The following is a 15,138-nucleotide window of genomic DNA, read 5'->3' on the forward strand; positions in this document are numbered from 1 at the left end:
CATTCATTCGCAACCCCCACGGTGCAAATTATGGAGGCACTTCTTTACTAGTTACTATGGCAATAGCACAGCTCTGAGGCAGTTTGACACGACTTGGATCTGCGTGGAAAATGACATCAGCTTCAGCAAATGAGCCCCTGACCTCACATGCCCGCAGCAGTGAGGGTTGCATTGCGTGTGATCGTTGACTGTCTGTACACAGAGCCAGAATGAGCCTCTGCAGGGAGTGGTTCACCTGCAAGAAGAAGGGACGCTTCTTCAAGGACAACCTGCGGACTTCTGCTCCATTTATCCCCTCCCCAGGAGACAGGAATGAGGCTCAATCAGGAGCTAAGGAACAAATGGACTATATGGTCACACAGCTCAGCCACTGGGTGTGGCCACCCGCACTGCATTCTGGGAAAATATGGAGGAATTGTGTGGTCACTACGATATAGCATGTCACTCAGAGATGGCGTGGGAATATCAGGCTATATGTATATTGGGAATGCCTTCATCCACGACCCGCCGTGTACACGCCCCCTTCATCCACACAATGACATGGCAAATATTCTTCAGAATGGGGCAATAGGCAACAAACAATGTAAATAAAAGGGAAAGCACAAAAGCACTTTTTAAAAGTGTCCCGTAATAAAGATTTTATTCAGTGCATTTCATGTGTGTATGACATAACAAACAGAGAGTCCCGGGCTTAAAACCGGCAAGTTCATCATCCTGATTCAACATGAGTGTTACATGTAGCCAACGTCATGCTATAGTCATATCAAATCCCCCACTGTCTCCCATGCAACAGATCACATAAACAAAACAAACAAACATATCAGGAACAAACCAGAGGCAGCCTCCTGAGAGAGAGAGAGAGAGAGAGAGAGAGAGAGAGAGAGAGAGAGTGAGTGAGAGAGACGGAGAGCAAATGAGATTTGATTTTGAGAGAGAGAGAGGGAAGGAAAGAGGGAAAGAGAGAGAGAGAAACTCTGGCCACGGAGACATGTCTGTCTGTGTTTGTCTACATCCTGTGGAAATCTTGATGTTCATGTTATTACATTTACAAATATGGCAGATCCTATACAAGGTTAAGCCACCTAAAATTACACTTTTTTCCCCATGAAAAGTTGTGACCACGATGAATTATTCATACCCAAAATAGTGCCCTGGGTGGGGATGTCCCCATGTTACCATGGTGATAAGTCGACCAGTAAATTCTCTGGAAAGGGAGCGAGCTGAGCTTGACACATACACCGGACTGGGTATTAGACTAAGAGAGGGGGCCAGACAAGATGACAAGATCAACACATGAGAACATTTAACATAACAGCACATCCACCAGTTTGCCCTCTAATGCTAAACCAGATTTTCTTGCATACTTTATTTTCAATATGTTTTGTTTGATCTCTCAGTTTCCTTTCCTCTGCATCCATTGTTTCTGCCACTTTAAGGAAGGATTCTCAGGTTCTGTCCTTGGTGTGCTCTATGCCATTCTCAGTCACCTGAATGTCCCCGATGTTACCCTCAACGTCTAAACATGCCAGGAGTGGCCCTCTGTGGTGGCAGTGTTGGGTAAATGTGCTGGGTGCTCACTCAGAATGGAGGAGTCAAAGATCAGGCTCCCAAACATCCAGATCAGTGCCACCATGGTGGTTGAGAAAAAAGTTAAAAGAGCAGTTAGTCACAGAGATGGAGAAACCTTGGGAGGACAGGAAGTTTCTGTTTCACAGGAGCGAGCAACTGGACGAGTCAGCAATTCTTCGGCTTGTGTTTATCTTCTTGCTGTTGCCATTGATTATCTGAGAAACCCGCCACTGGTCATTATCGCACGTATCGCCGTTCTGGTCTGCTGTCCTGAACTGCTGTTGACTGGAGAGGGCAGGAGGATCTTCTTGGAAGTAACAGGAATCCGGAGGTGCCTGCAGGATCCGGTGGAGCCGCACGCGCCCTACGTGGATTCGGTCTGGCTCGCCGTCTTGCCGCTGAGCACGCCGGACGCGCTGCGGCTCTTGGTGGGCGTGCCGCTGCCGGAGCGCGAGAACTCGGTCAGGTCGTGGAGGGATGGCTCTCGGTACATGGCAACTGTTGGGAAAACAGCCCATCAGACACCAAGCACGTGTGCTATACCCATGAGTGAAGCACTCAACTTGAACATCTCTCTCAAGAAACCAGAGTAAGAAGGGATTAAGCACAAAGACACGACAGCCAACAACACAGATTCAGAAACGAAAGCACGTCATCAGTTTTACTTGTCTGCAGCTATCATTAACACTTTCAGCTTTACTCATCCATTACCCAGAGTATACGATGATGCATATACACAACAGAACTCATTGAGAAACACAAGCACACTCATTTACAGTTTAGAGTTTCCCCCACAGCACACTGGTCTTATATACTTTTGAATACGCCGTCGACCTTCTGCAGCTGACATGAGCAGCACAGCCAGCGTGTGAAGAAGCCGATTGTCACCTTTCAGAGGTTTGGGCAGGAAGTGGGCTGCAGGCTTGTTCTTCTTCACATGGTTACCCTTCATAATCTCGCCCTCCTTGGTCAGCCCCAGATACCAGCCCCGGCCGGACTGCTGCTGCCGGTAGATCATGGAGGAGTACGTCACGTAGTAGTTCTCAAAAACAGACTCCTTGAACTTGCACTCGGGGGTGAAGTGTTCCTGGAGGGTAGAGAGTAGGTAAGCTAATATTAGCACAAGCTTATGAAAATAGTCACCGGGACGGCGTCAAGGTGATGCTGGGACCAGGAAACCCACAAGAGCACGTGAGACTGCGGCTCTGCCCAGTCCTGAAGCGGCCGCTTGCCTGTGGTGAAGCTTTATTCAAGTTCATAGCGATTATGGGCAGCATTGCACTTGTGGAGCAATGCTCAGCTCTGACATTAACGACATGATGTTTTACCAAACCCCGGCGTAGGCCTTGACTTACTGATGGGGCCAGATTCACACTGAGCTGGGCACCACAGATATTCATTTCTACAATTTCGAATGAGCTGAGTCATCTGGTGTCTATAAAATCTAATTGGACGGGGATTTTATATCCCTTGCTCTGTGCATATGTACTGGCCTCCTATTGGCCTGTCAGCACCAGCCTCAGCATCCAAAGCCCGCCCATCAGCGATAGGCTGATATTACGACAAAATGATGATCAGTTAATTACGTTAAATAACACATTTTCATTTCTTAGAGATTTTTTTTCAAGAATTTGACAACGTTAATGGGTTTGTCAGCAACTGGCCAAAACTGAAGAGTTGATGTAGTGAAGTTTCTGTAACATAACTGGAAACATTCAGCTGCCTGGTTTCGTTTCTGTGATGTCACTACGTACATCCGTCTATCCCATTCCGTTAATATCCGGGTGCTGAAACCTGCACGTCCGTCATTCTTAGAAAACCTTACAGACTTTTGACAAGTTTGATAAACTAATTAAAATGAGAGTAACAGAAGGTATTAATCAGCCTGATAACCCAAGAGCACAACTGTCCCGGGCGATAAGCCTGCATGTCTACACTACAACCTGAGGCAGAAATATAGTTTTTCTTGACAGTCTTTAAAGTTAAAGCTGTAGGTTCAGTGGTACTTAGGGGGGTCACGGGGGGTGAGGGGGAATGCATGTTGTCATGAGGACCCCTCCACTCTGTCGGTTGTTATTGCGTTTTATCAGACGACAAGATGCTACAGCTGGCAGGGTAGCAAACTCTAGTGACTTTGATTGGCTAAAGTATGAGACTTTATTATGCGATTCCTTTATTAGGGCAATATGCTGTAAATAGGGGAACGATCTGTCTTGGCTGTGGTTCCCTTAGGAAAGACACTGACGCATTCGGTTACTGAAGAATGGAGCTGGATGCCGGAGCTTCAGCTGGCTGCGGCCGGCATGTGTGTCTGTCACCGGCTGTGGAGCGAGTCACTCAGACCAGATCTGTCTGCTGCTTATAGGGAAAGGGGTGAAAATGACCCCCTTAGGACACACTTTCCAGGGACCAATGGGGGACCAGGCTGCACATCATTACACCAGAAGGGGGGGGGGTCCTGGGCTACGACCTCACGTCGTACATTTACGCTTAGTAACAATATATCTGCCTGAGTAACGATTCATTAATGATGAATTAACATGAGATCAGTATGTAGCTAAGACTTAATTTATGGTTAATTAATGCATAAGTAATACCTTAAAACAACATTATTGGTGCCCTGTGAAGTGCAGTGTCACTGAGCTGTCTAGAAGCTGTCAGGACCCAGGTCCCGGGCTCCGGCTGCCAACACAAGCTCTCACTCCCCCCCCAGGCACCGGTCCCCTTCGCTCACAGCCCTCCATGCGGCTGCACTGACACAGAGGCACAGCAATGCCAGTGACCCAATACTGGAGTATTACCACTGGACTGTCAACTTCAAAGCAGTACATTTACCTACTGTAAACATTACGCAAACTGCAAAGAGTCTTTTAGTCTCCCGTCCAACATTAAGTCCTGCTGTACTATTGATGAGTTTAAATATAAATTAAAGACTAACCTTTTTTATCTTGCTTTCAACTCAGTTTGAGGGTCTCATGAGATACTTTCAATTCCGCTATTAAGTTACTTTTAATTCATTTTAACACTCATTTTATTATAGTTTCCCTCTTACTCCTTTTTAAATATGTTCCTTATTCTATTACATTTTCTTGTATGCATGCTTTAATGCTATTTTATTTATTTGTTTTACTATGTCATTCATCTTTATTTATATCTTACTGCATATGTAGTACTTGTTAATCAATTCTCTCTACACTGGAAAGCAATTTGGGTCAACTTCCATTGATTTTACATGTGCTACACAAACAAATGACTTGAATTGACTTGACTTAATCAGTTTGTACATTTTTCTATTCTTTATCAGAAATACATACCAATAAATGCAAGCAATGCAGGACATACTGCCACAAAGGAGAGACAAAACTTTTCGTAGTTATTATCAATTACCAACAGGGTGGCGCAGAAATCCTGTCACCTGTAAACCTGGCTGAAATACACTGATTGTTAGACTTTGGAACTGGGACACAGTTAGATGCCCAACACAGTAAATAGCCAGACCTATAAATATCTTGCAGTCACTCCCATAAATAGTGTGTAGCCACACCCATAATTTCCTCATGACCAGACCCACAAATAGCTCATAGCCACACCCATTAATAACTCATGATCACATCCACAAATAGCTTATAGCCACACCCATTAATACCTCATGACCACACCCACATATAGCTCATAGCCACACCCATTAATACCTCATGACCACACCCACATACAGCTCATAGCCATACCATACCTCATGACCACACCAACATACAGCTCATAGCCATACCATACCTCATGACCACACCCACATACAGCTCATAGCCACACCCATTAATACCTCATGACCACACCCACATACAGCTCATAGCCACACCCATTAATACATCATGACCACACCCACAAGCATCTCACAACCCAGCCCATCAGCAGTGCCACACCTGCTGATCATTGATACTGTAGCCTGTATTCCTTAGTGGTGCAGTTGGCCCCTACTTTCTCCAATTACCAACTCTAACTCAGTCCCCTCCTTTGAGAATTATTGAGCCGTCTGGCATGTTGGCAAAGCTCAGTAATGAACTGAGAGGAGTGATTCCTAACAACAACAAACCAATATGAGTGTTGTGTGCATCCCTGTGCTAGGAGAGACCATGTAAGCACTGCCCACCATAGCACCCCCTTGCATACTATTCAGAGCTAACCATATCACCATGGTAACCTGAACACCTGCCAGACTGTGAGTCTCCTCCAGATGACCCCAGGTCAGTCCTACTGTGGGCCACTGAAAGCTGGGTCAAAGAAGGAGGTGATGCCCGAATAGCAATTCACTGTGTAGCTGCATCACGGATGGACAAGCAGTTCTACTTCAGAATGTTGGTTTATGAGGACTTTTATCAAAGCTTGTGTTTCTGAGCTAAATGCCACACCCAGTGATGGACCAGAGCCACACCCACTGATGGACCAGAGCCACACCCACTGACTGGCCATAGTTACACCCACTGATAAGACCTATCAAGTTAGATACATTAACATGATCCATTTCACAGCTCAGAACTGCATCCAGATGTCAAGAAGACCCCCAGTAACTAAAAACAAAGCCACAACTACTGACAGCAATCTACACTCCCTGAAGGACTCCAGCTGAATAAAGCTCAAGGTGACGGCAACAAAATGAGTGCAGATCTGGTCTTAGGCCTGCAGACCAAATGCATGAATTTTCCTTCTTTCTTTATGAATTACCCAGGAAGCAGCAGGCACATGCCAGTATGTGTCACCCCTTCCCCGTCCCACAAGTCGATGAGACTTACCGACGTGTACAGGTAACCTTCACTGTTCATGGCCAGGTACAGCTTGGTCTGCACACCCTGGATGGCCACCACGCGAAGCCCCACAGGGATGAGGTTGAACATGGCTGTGAGAGAGATGCAAGGGTCCATTGTCAAGTCCTTGGACTGGATAACACTGCACGGCTGCATATCACTTATATATGAGTAAATATTTGAATGCAAATAGACCCGTAACTTATGGAAGAGCTCATGGCCACACCCATAAATAGCTCATAGCCACACCCATCGACCGCTCACAGCCACACCCATAAATAGCTCATAGCCACACCCATCGACCGCTCACAGCCACACCCATAAATAGCTCATAGCCACACCCATCGACCGCTCACAGCCACACCCATAAATAGCTCATAGCCACACCCATCGACCGCTCACAGCCACACCCATAAATAGCTCATAGCCACACCCATCGACCGCTTACAGCCACACCCATCGACAGCTCATGGCCACACCCATCAACAGCTCACAGCCACACCCCTCAGTAATTTTTTACAGCTGGCAATCGGACAGTGCGGTGTCCAATTATGGACCAAACCACACTCACCTAAGAAACTGCAGGCCACTAGAGGGGATTTAATAGCAGTTAAATACGTATTAATATGTAGCATCTGTATGGCTCTATGAACTGTCCAAATGTATCAATAAAGTTAATAAACTCATTAAGCGTTTAAGTAGTACGCTGTTATGTCTTGTTATGTTAATTGCTTAGACTGTTACTCACCTGTATGTGAAGTCTGTTACCCAGTGAGTATGGAATAATAATGGCAGTAATAATGAGGTGAACCCTAACCCTAAGCCAACGCTGCACCAAGCCCAGTAAAGCGGCCCCACCACAGGACTCTCCCCAGCTCATGTGGGGACTGGGAATCCTTTGGCTTTCATTACCTGAAAATCGGCTTCTGTACAATCCCCAAGGACCTCGGAAATCTCTGCGAGTATCATGACGAGGGGCATGGATATCATGAGGAATTCAGGGAGCCCAGCACTTTGTAGGGGCTTCAAAATCACGCCCCCCCCATTCCCCCCACTTGGCAAAAGTGATTGAAAGTGCCACCACAATCATGGGGGGCCAGGTGACATTTTCTCAGGGAGCCCAGAATGTCTAGCTGCTCCCCTGGGTACAAGCAACGCGACCAGCAGCATTAATAACAAGTTACATAATATAATTTATATTGCTTATGAAAGTAGTAAATAGACATATTCAGTCTGCTGTCTCCAAACATTGCACTACCCAGCATACTTCGGTAGATAGTATCGAGATGACGGCCCTACTTCCTGTATCACCGCTTATTTATTTACTCATTTGTTTTTCAAAACAGATATTACCACTTTCCTTTTCTTCCATTTACGTGGGCGCCATTACAGGCTACGTTTCACAGGTCACCACCACAAGCTGGATTTCAAGATTAGATCTGTCAGTTCTACCACACACGAAAATGCTGGACAACTACAAGCCGGACAGGAAGACCCATACAGTATTAAGGCCCATAATTGTCTAGCTCATATGGCAGATTTTCTTAAAACCCACAGTTTTGACACTTAGAGGGTAGGAATGCTGTGGACTTGCTTAACAAAGTAACATTTAGCCTCTGTTTGTGGAGGACTAAGCTAAATTTAATGCTTCACTAGGGTAATAACTGAGAAAGAAACCCACCAACTCCCCCCCCCCCCCACAAAAAACAACAGTTAATAAAAAAACAGCAACTTCCTTAGCTATGGCCACCTACATAAATATCCCAATACTAATGTTGCTCTTCAGCAAACTACCACTTAAATATTAATTAGGTTATTTTGAAAACAAGAGCTCTCCTGCTTTGGGGAAGAATTCTTGCTGCTAAAACTTTGGAGGAATACCCATAACACTAAACATGACCCAAAAAATGTATACTAACCCTGACTCTTACCCTCAGCCTCAAACGTAACTCTGACTCTTACCCCTAGTTCAGGTCGATCACAAGCCAATCTGCACTAACAACATGCAGCCGGAATGTGCTAGTTGGTGCCGAATTCCATCGTCTCCCACCTTTGCAGAACATGAAGAGCTCATACAGGACCTGTCGCTATGGAGACAGCAGCTCCTGCTCCTAACAACTCTATTTTGGTAGCAGGATGAAAATCTTTTTTCTTCATCTTGTTTTCTAAAAGCTTTTAAATTTCCTCCACAATGTTGTTTTTCTGGAAAAGCCTGCTGTTACATAAGGCCCAGTTCTCTGAGGATTCAGTCAGAGACCCGTATGCAAGGCAGTTAAATCGGACATTATTAACAAACATTATGACCATTACAGTCACTGTTTCATTGTCAGATCCTGTTATTCAGTGAGGTGATGACAGTATATGGTCCATGAATGTAACAATGATCTAACAGCGTATGGTCTACAGATCTAACAGTGTATGGTCTACAGATCTAACAGTATATGGTCTACGGATCTAACAGTGTATGGTCTACAGATCTAACAGTATATGGTCTACGGATCTAACAGTGTATGGTCTACAGATCTAACAGTATATAGTTGATGGATCTAACAGTGTATGGTCTACGGATCTAACAGTGTATGGTCTATGGATCTAACAGCGTATGGTCTACAGATCTAACAGTGTATGGTCTACAGATCTAACAGTATATGGTTGATGGATCTAACAGTGTATGGTCTACGGATCTAACAGTGTATGGTCTACAGATCTAACAGTATATGGTTGATGGATCTAACAGTGTATGGTCTACGGATCTAACAGCGTATGGTCTACAGATCTAACAGTATATGGTCTACAGATATAACAGTATATGGTTGATGGATCTAACAGTGTATGGTCTACGGATCTAACAGTGTATGGTCTACAGATCTAACAGTATATGGTCTACAGATCTAACCCAAAGCAGCTGTGTTGTGTAGGGAGCTAAGCCTTGTGGTACCATGCATAAGTGTTTCCTGGCTTTCATGGTTGTTATCTATAGGATAAGGACCCCATGGGTAAGAACTCATCAAGCCAGGTAAGTAGTGTCATGTGACCTTGAGTGCAGCAGAAGTTCAGTTAACGAGCGGAAAAGCATCCTTGCGGTTTAGGGGATAATTAAATCCTCTGGAGTCCATCCCCTGTTCCCAGAGTGCCTCTTACACTTTCCACTTAGCAAGCTACCCCCCAGCTTTTTCTGACATTCTGTGCTGTGGATTAGGCCTGCTACCTGCAGAAGTACCCAATGCATGACAGGAGCATTGTTTCTTGGTCATCTGGGTGTCATCAAGGTGAATCCAGACAGCCCCGCAGACAACGCTGAAGTTGTGGAAAGAGTGTCAGGCTCAGAATGTCGCAGAGAAATACCCGGTAAAGGAGAAACCTGTGGATGTCCCACCCCCTCCATGTGACAAGGTGGAGGCAAAGCCTCTTCCTTTGCCAAGCCTTCTAGACAGTTAATATTTCAGTCTATGGTTTCTAAGTCTCCTGATGCATGGTGGCTTATGGCCCTTAGGATACCCGTTGTGTGGCACTGCTTTCTAAGGTTTCATTTCTGGGGCAACTGATAACACTCACATAGTCACCAGTGTTTCCCCTGGGTTTATAGCGTTGGGGCAGGGGGGGGGGGGGAGCCGGACACCGACACTTGACCTTCAAGGGGGGGCGGTAGGTGCCCCCCTAATAGAATGGCAGGGGGAAAACTCCTCATTATTAATTATTAACCTGTTTGTTATGTTACAACACGAAGGGGTAGGTGATCTTCCCAAAAAAAAATCACATCACAATCTTTTTAACATTCAATCGCAATCCATAGTCTGAATTGTGACCAATCATGAAAGGTATCCTGACTCCAACATGACTAAGAACTTAACTATTAGCACCATTTAAAGCACAATATTGCATTTAAGACACCATTTTCAAAATGGTTATTAAGACCTGTGTTAAACTTTATTTTTATTTTGAATATTAGACAAAGTAGTTATAAGCAGTTGATAGATTACAATCATTAAATAGCACAGATTTTTCAAATACTCAGGCTGAAGTTGAGCACTTTTTTGGGACTAGAGTCGCTCCTCGTCCCCCATGCCGATAGCTCACATTGACCTGTTTTTCAAACCTTACTGTTCGCATGAAAGTGAGCTTGTGATAGAGACAGAGGCATGTGACGTAATTTGGCCAATCAGCTCAATTGGCTCATCGACCTAGTAGGAAGCTATTCTGTTAGTTTGTGAACGTAGCAGAGATCCACGTTATTAATCTTTTGTTTTATGTGATGTTTGGAAATATTAGTAGGAGGATATAAAAGGTTACGATTCTCATGAAAAGTAAATGGTGGACGGCTTCATTCATTACGATATAGAATTGTTTGATCTGCCAGCCCTTGCAAGAGGTAAGTATAAATCAGCATGACAGTGGACAGGACATACACATAACATCATCTTGCCAGGTTTCATTTAGCTGGATGGTCCTCAACTTTGTGTTGAATTATGGGCACAGAAAACCAGCTGCAATTTTTCATGTAGGATTTCGTTCAGAGGAGCAAATACAAGTTTTACTTTATCTGATGGAATCTTGTCAAAGGTTTCATAAAAGGACAATTTCCTTCATAGTGAAGCTGTGAAAGCTTAAGATCTGAGATCTAATCAGGAACTCTATTTTGATCTGTTGGTACAGGTGAAGGGCTCAGTTTGAGAGCAGAGGGAGGGCAGTGTGGACGGCACCTCATTAGGAAAACAGTCAAAGGTCGTTTGGGTGGATTTGGAGACTGTGTCTGATTATTTCTGAGTTGACGTGTATGTGGAGCATGTCGCTGGCTCAGTGGGTAACACTGCTGTCGCACCGTCACCCGCTGTGGGCATCCTCTGAACGCTCCCACAAGCCAAAGACGTGCAATTAAGGTCATTTGTTTTTCTAAATTCCCTGAAGTATGTGATTGTGTGTGTATGGCCTGCAATTGGCTAGAATCACATTAAGGCTATTCCCATTAAGATAAGATGCAGCACCCCCATTGTCACACTATACTAGGTAAATGGTTGGAAAATGGATGGATGGATGGATGGATACAGGGGCATACAGGGGGGTATAGAGGTACTGGCCCCAGCAGGAAGATGATTGGCCCCCTGAGTGCCCCCTCCATGTCACTCACTAATTCAAAACATATCATTGGTTAATGATAAGTTTGCCCCCTCAGTATGATTTAAGCCCCCTCTTGTGTCCCCTACCTTAAAATATCTTGAAATTGCCCCTGGAAGGATAGATGGGAAAGGGGCTGCAGGCAGCTTAACCCGATGGTTCGACTCCAGATCTAATGGGGAGATTGTGCTTGGGATTCAGTGTGAGCCCTGGTATCATTCACAGAGCAGGAAGAGGGCAGATGTGGCTTAATTCTGTGATGGGATTTGGCCATTAGAGAAGGTGAATGGGTTAGTCTGGGACCAGGCAATATCATCACAGAGTTATTGGTACTCAAAGCAGATTAAGACAAAAAAGACAATATAATCAGAGCAGTATTGTGACTGCATAGATCTGGGGATGTGGGAAGGACCTGGAAAGAGCTCCAGCTACAGGGAGGAGTGGGAGGTGAGACAGGGAAGCTCTGGGTCTCCCTGAGGGAGAATCGCGCTACTGAGACTTACTGTAGCCATTGTCCTCTTCCTTTGTCCCATCGATGGTTCCATCTGCTTGGAGCTGCAGGTGGAAGCCCTGCCGGCTGTACAACTTCGTCACAATGCCCTTAAGCTGGGGCTCTGTGGAGACAGGAGAAGACATTGGGGTAAGAAGAGGCAAGGGGCATCAAAGCAAGGGCAACGCTGGGAAGAGTGCGCGTCTCTCCAAACGGCAGCAGGTGAGAGCAGCGTTCCAAAGCAGGCTTCACCTAAACAGAAACATGAAAGACAGACCAGAACTTAAAATGCTCTATCAGTCGACCTGAACCATAATCTGCTCCCTTAGATGGACCCGCTCTTCTGTTAACACCGAATAATATCTCTTCCAAATACAGACACAGAATTTCCCTTAATCAGCTCGAAATTACACTATCCACACTCAAGGTATCTGCACATGTAGCTAAGAAGACCAGCGTGCTAATTAATAAAAAAGGTTTACACAAGACTGAAAGCTAAAAGCAGGAGAAAAGACCCGACTGTTACCAAGTCATAGTAATGAAGACCCGGCGAGAGTTGCTGCGTCCATGCACACGTTCCTGGTGCTGAAACTCCTCCATACTTTCATCTTCTCTTTCATCTTCCCATTCCCTCAATCCTCTTGCAGCCTCACTTGACCTGTCTCGATAACCTTTTATCTTTTTAGTCTTTTCTATCCCCTAGATTCCATTTTTAAACCTTTCAAGCTGGAGCGGTAGGGGGATTGCTGGTGTTTCGAGGGCTGGATGGAGGCCGACGCCCCTTTCAAATGGCAGCTTTTTATTTCCACCACAAAGATGAAAACAGGGAGCGAATCACAAGGCAGTAACGCACAGACGCTCCTCATCCCAAATGCTTTCCATAATCACTCTGAACAAACCGCAAACATTACAGGACCTTTCCCTCCCTGTCAGAGTGGCTGAGGAGCACACAGCGGATGTGCGTGATTACTGGAAGGTCCCCGGACATCTCCTTCCCTCCCCTACCAGCAAATCCTGCCAGCCACAGATCACATCAGCATTCAATAATCAGCAGTTCATCAGTCTTTTACGAAGAGTCCAGCTTCAGTGGGTTAGCGCAATGAAGTAGTAGAGAGTTTATATTTGGATGGAAAAAAACATAATCATTTAAATACAAAGGTCGGTTTATCGAGAGAGATAAATGAATCCAGTATAAATATTGGGGGATACATGTCCCCCTCTGGGTTCCTACACCCTTGGGGAAATGGGCTGCGGTGAGTTTGCTGGCAGCCATGAGGTGGCCTCACTGAGGAGCCTTGAGGCAAGAGCTGTACCCTCATTCTTTATTTGCCACAGAGTTGCGAATATCACTGCTGAATGGATTCAGGTCAAGAGCCTCCTCCAAGGTTATTCTGTTCCAGGGATTTATATCTATAACCATCTAGAAAGCAACCCAGCGTTCATGCCATGGAGCCAAAAGCATAAACGTGTACACCTGTCAATCAGGGTCATACCAGCAACACCTACAAAAGCATAAGCAACTACACCCAAAAATCAGGGTCACATCAGCAAACCCACAAAAGAATAAACAACTACACCCACTAATCAGGGTCACATCAGCAAACCCACAAAAGCATAAACAACTACACCCACCAATCAGGGTCACATCAGCAAACCCACAAAAGCATAAACAACTACACCCACCAATCAGGGTCACATCAGCAAACCCACAAAAGCATAAACAACTACACCCACCAATCAGGGTCACATCAGCAAACCCACAAAAGCATAAACAACTACACCCACCAATCAGGGTCACATCAGCAAACCCACAAAAGCATAAACAACTACACCCACCAATCAGGGTCACATCAGCAAACCCACAAAAGCATAAACAACTACACCCACCAATCAGGGTCACATCAGCAAACCCACAAAAGCATAAACAACTACACCCACCAATCAGGGTCACATCAGCAAACCCACAAAAGCATAAACAACTACACCCACCAATCAGGGTCACATCAGCAAACCCACAAAAGCATAAACAACTACACCCACCAATCAGGGTCACATCAGCAAACCCACAAAAGCATAAACAACTACACCCACCAATCAGGGTCACATCAGCAAACCCACAAAAGCATAAACAACTACACCCACCAATCAGGGTCACATCAGCAAACCCACAAAAGCATAAACAACTACACCCACCAATCAGGGTCACATCAGCAAACCCACAAAAGCATAAACAACTACACCCACCAATCAGGGTCACATCAGCAAACCCACAAAAGCATAAACAACTACACCCAAAAATCAGGGTCACATCAGCAAACCCACAAAAGCATAAGCAACTACACCCAAAAATCAGGGTCACATCAGCAAACCCACAAAAGAATAAACAACTACACCCACTAATCAGGGTCACATCAGCAAACCCACAAAAGCATAAACAGCTACACCCACCAATCAGGGTCACATCAGCAAACCCACAAAAGCATAAACAACTACACCCACCAATCAGGGTCACATCAGCAAACCCACAAAAGCATAAACAACTACACCCACCAATCAGGGTCACATCAGCAAACCCACAAAAGCATAAACAACTACACCCACCAATCAGGGTCACATCAGCAAACCCACAAAAGCATAAACAACTACACCCACCAATCAGGGTCACATCAGCAAACCCACAAAAGCATAAACAACTACACCCACCAATCAGGGTCACATCAGCAAACCCACAAAAGCATAAACAACTACACCCACCAATCAGGGTCACATCAGCAAACCCACAAAAGCATAAACAACTACACCCACCAATCAGGGTCACATCAGCAAACCCACAAAAGCATAAACAACTACACCCACCAATCAGGGTCACATCAGCAAACCCACAAAAGCATAAACAACTACACCCACCAATCAGGGTCACATCAGCAAACCCACAAAAACATAAACAACTGTATTACAATAAAAAAAATCACACTAAAGCGAATTTCATTGTAATTTACAATAATTTATTGTGACTTAACTATCAGCACAGTAAGTGGACTTCCACACTTCTCTTTTATTAGAATATGCCATGGAAGTGTACAGTGTAAACATCCAAGCAGAGCCTTCAACACAAAAACAAGTTATGAGAAATGAGTCACGTGAGAGCTGCCAATTCATATATATAAC

The 15,138-nt window shown here is 45.0% G+C and overlaps 1 protein-coding gene across 7 annotated transcripts in view; it reads right to left on the reverse strand.

Moving 5' to 3' along the window:
* Positions 1–625: 625 nt before the first annotated feature.
* fgf13a (fibroblast growth factor 13a) overlaps positions 626–15,138 on the reverse strand; it is a 45,653-nt gene continuing 31,140 nt past the window's right edge. For all 7 annotated transcript variants that reach the window (XM_049029642.1, XM_049029644.1, XM_049029641.1 and 4 more), the window contains 4 exons: positions 11,984–12,094; positions 6,357–6,460; positions 2,458–2,656; positions 626–2,067 (listed from right to left, as the gene is read on the reverse strand). In XM_049029642.1, coding sequence (XP_048885599.1) covers positions 1,934–2,067; positions 2,458–2,656; positions 6,357–6,460; positions 11,984–12,094 — 548 coding nt within the window. In that variant the 3' untranslated portion in view covers positions 626–1,933. The remainder of the gene's footprint in view (positions 2,068–2,457; positions 2,657–6,356; positions 6,461–11,983; positions 12,095–15,138) is intronic.

This window comes from Brienomyrus brachyistius, chromosome 10 (assembly GCF_023856365.1).
Source record: "Brienomyrus brachyistius isolate T26 chromosome 10, BBRACH_0.4, whole genome shotgun sequence".
NCBI classification, from domain to species: domain Eukaryota; kingdom Metazoa; phylum Chordata; class Actinopteri; order Osteoglossiformes; family Mormyridae; genus Brienomyrus; species Brienomyrus brachyistius.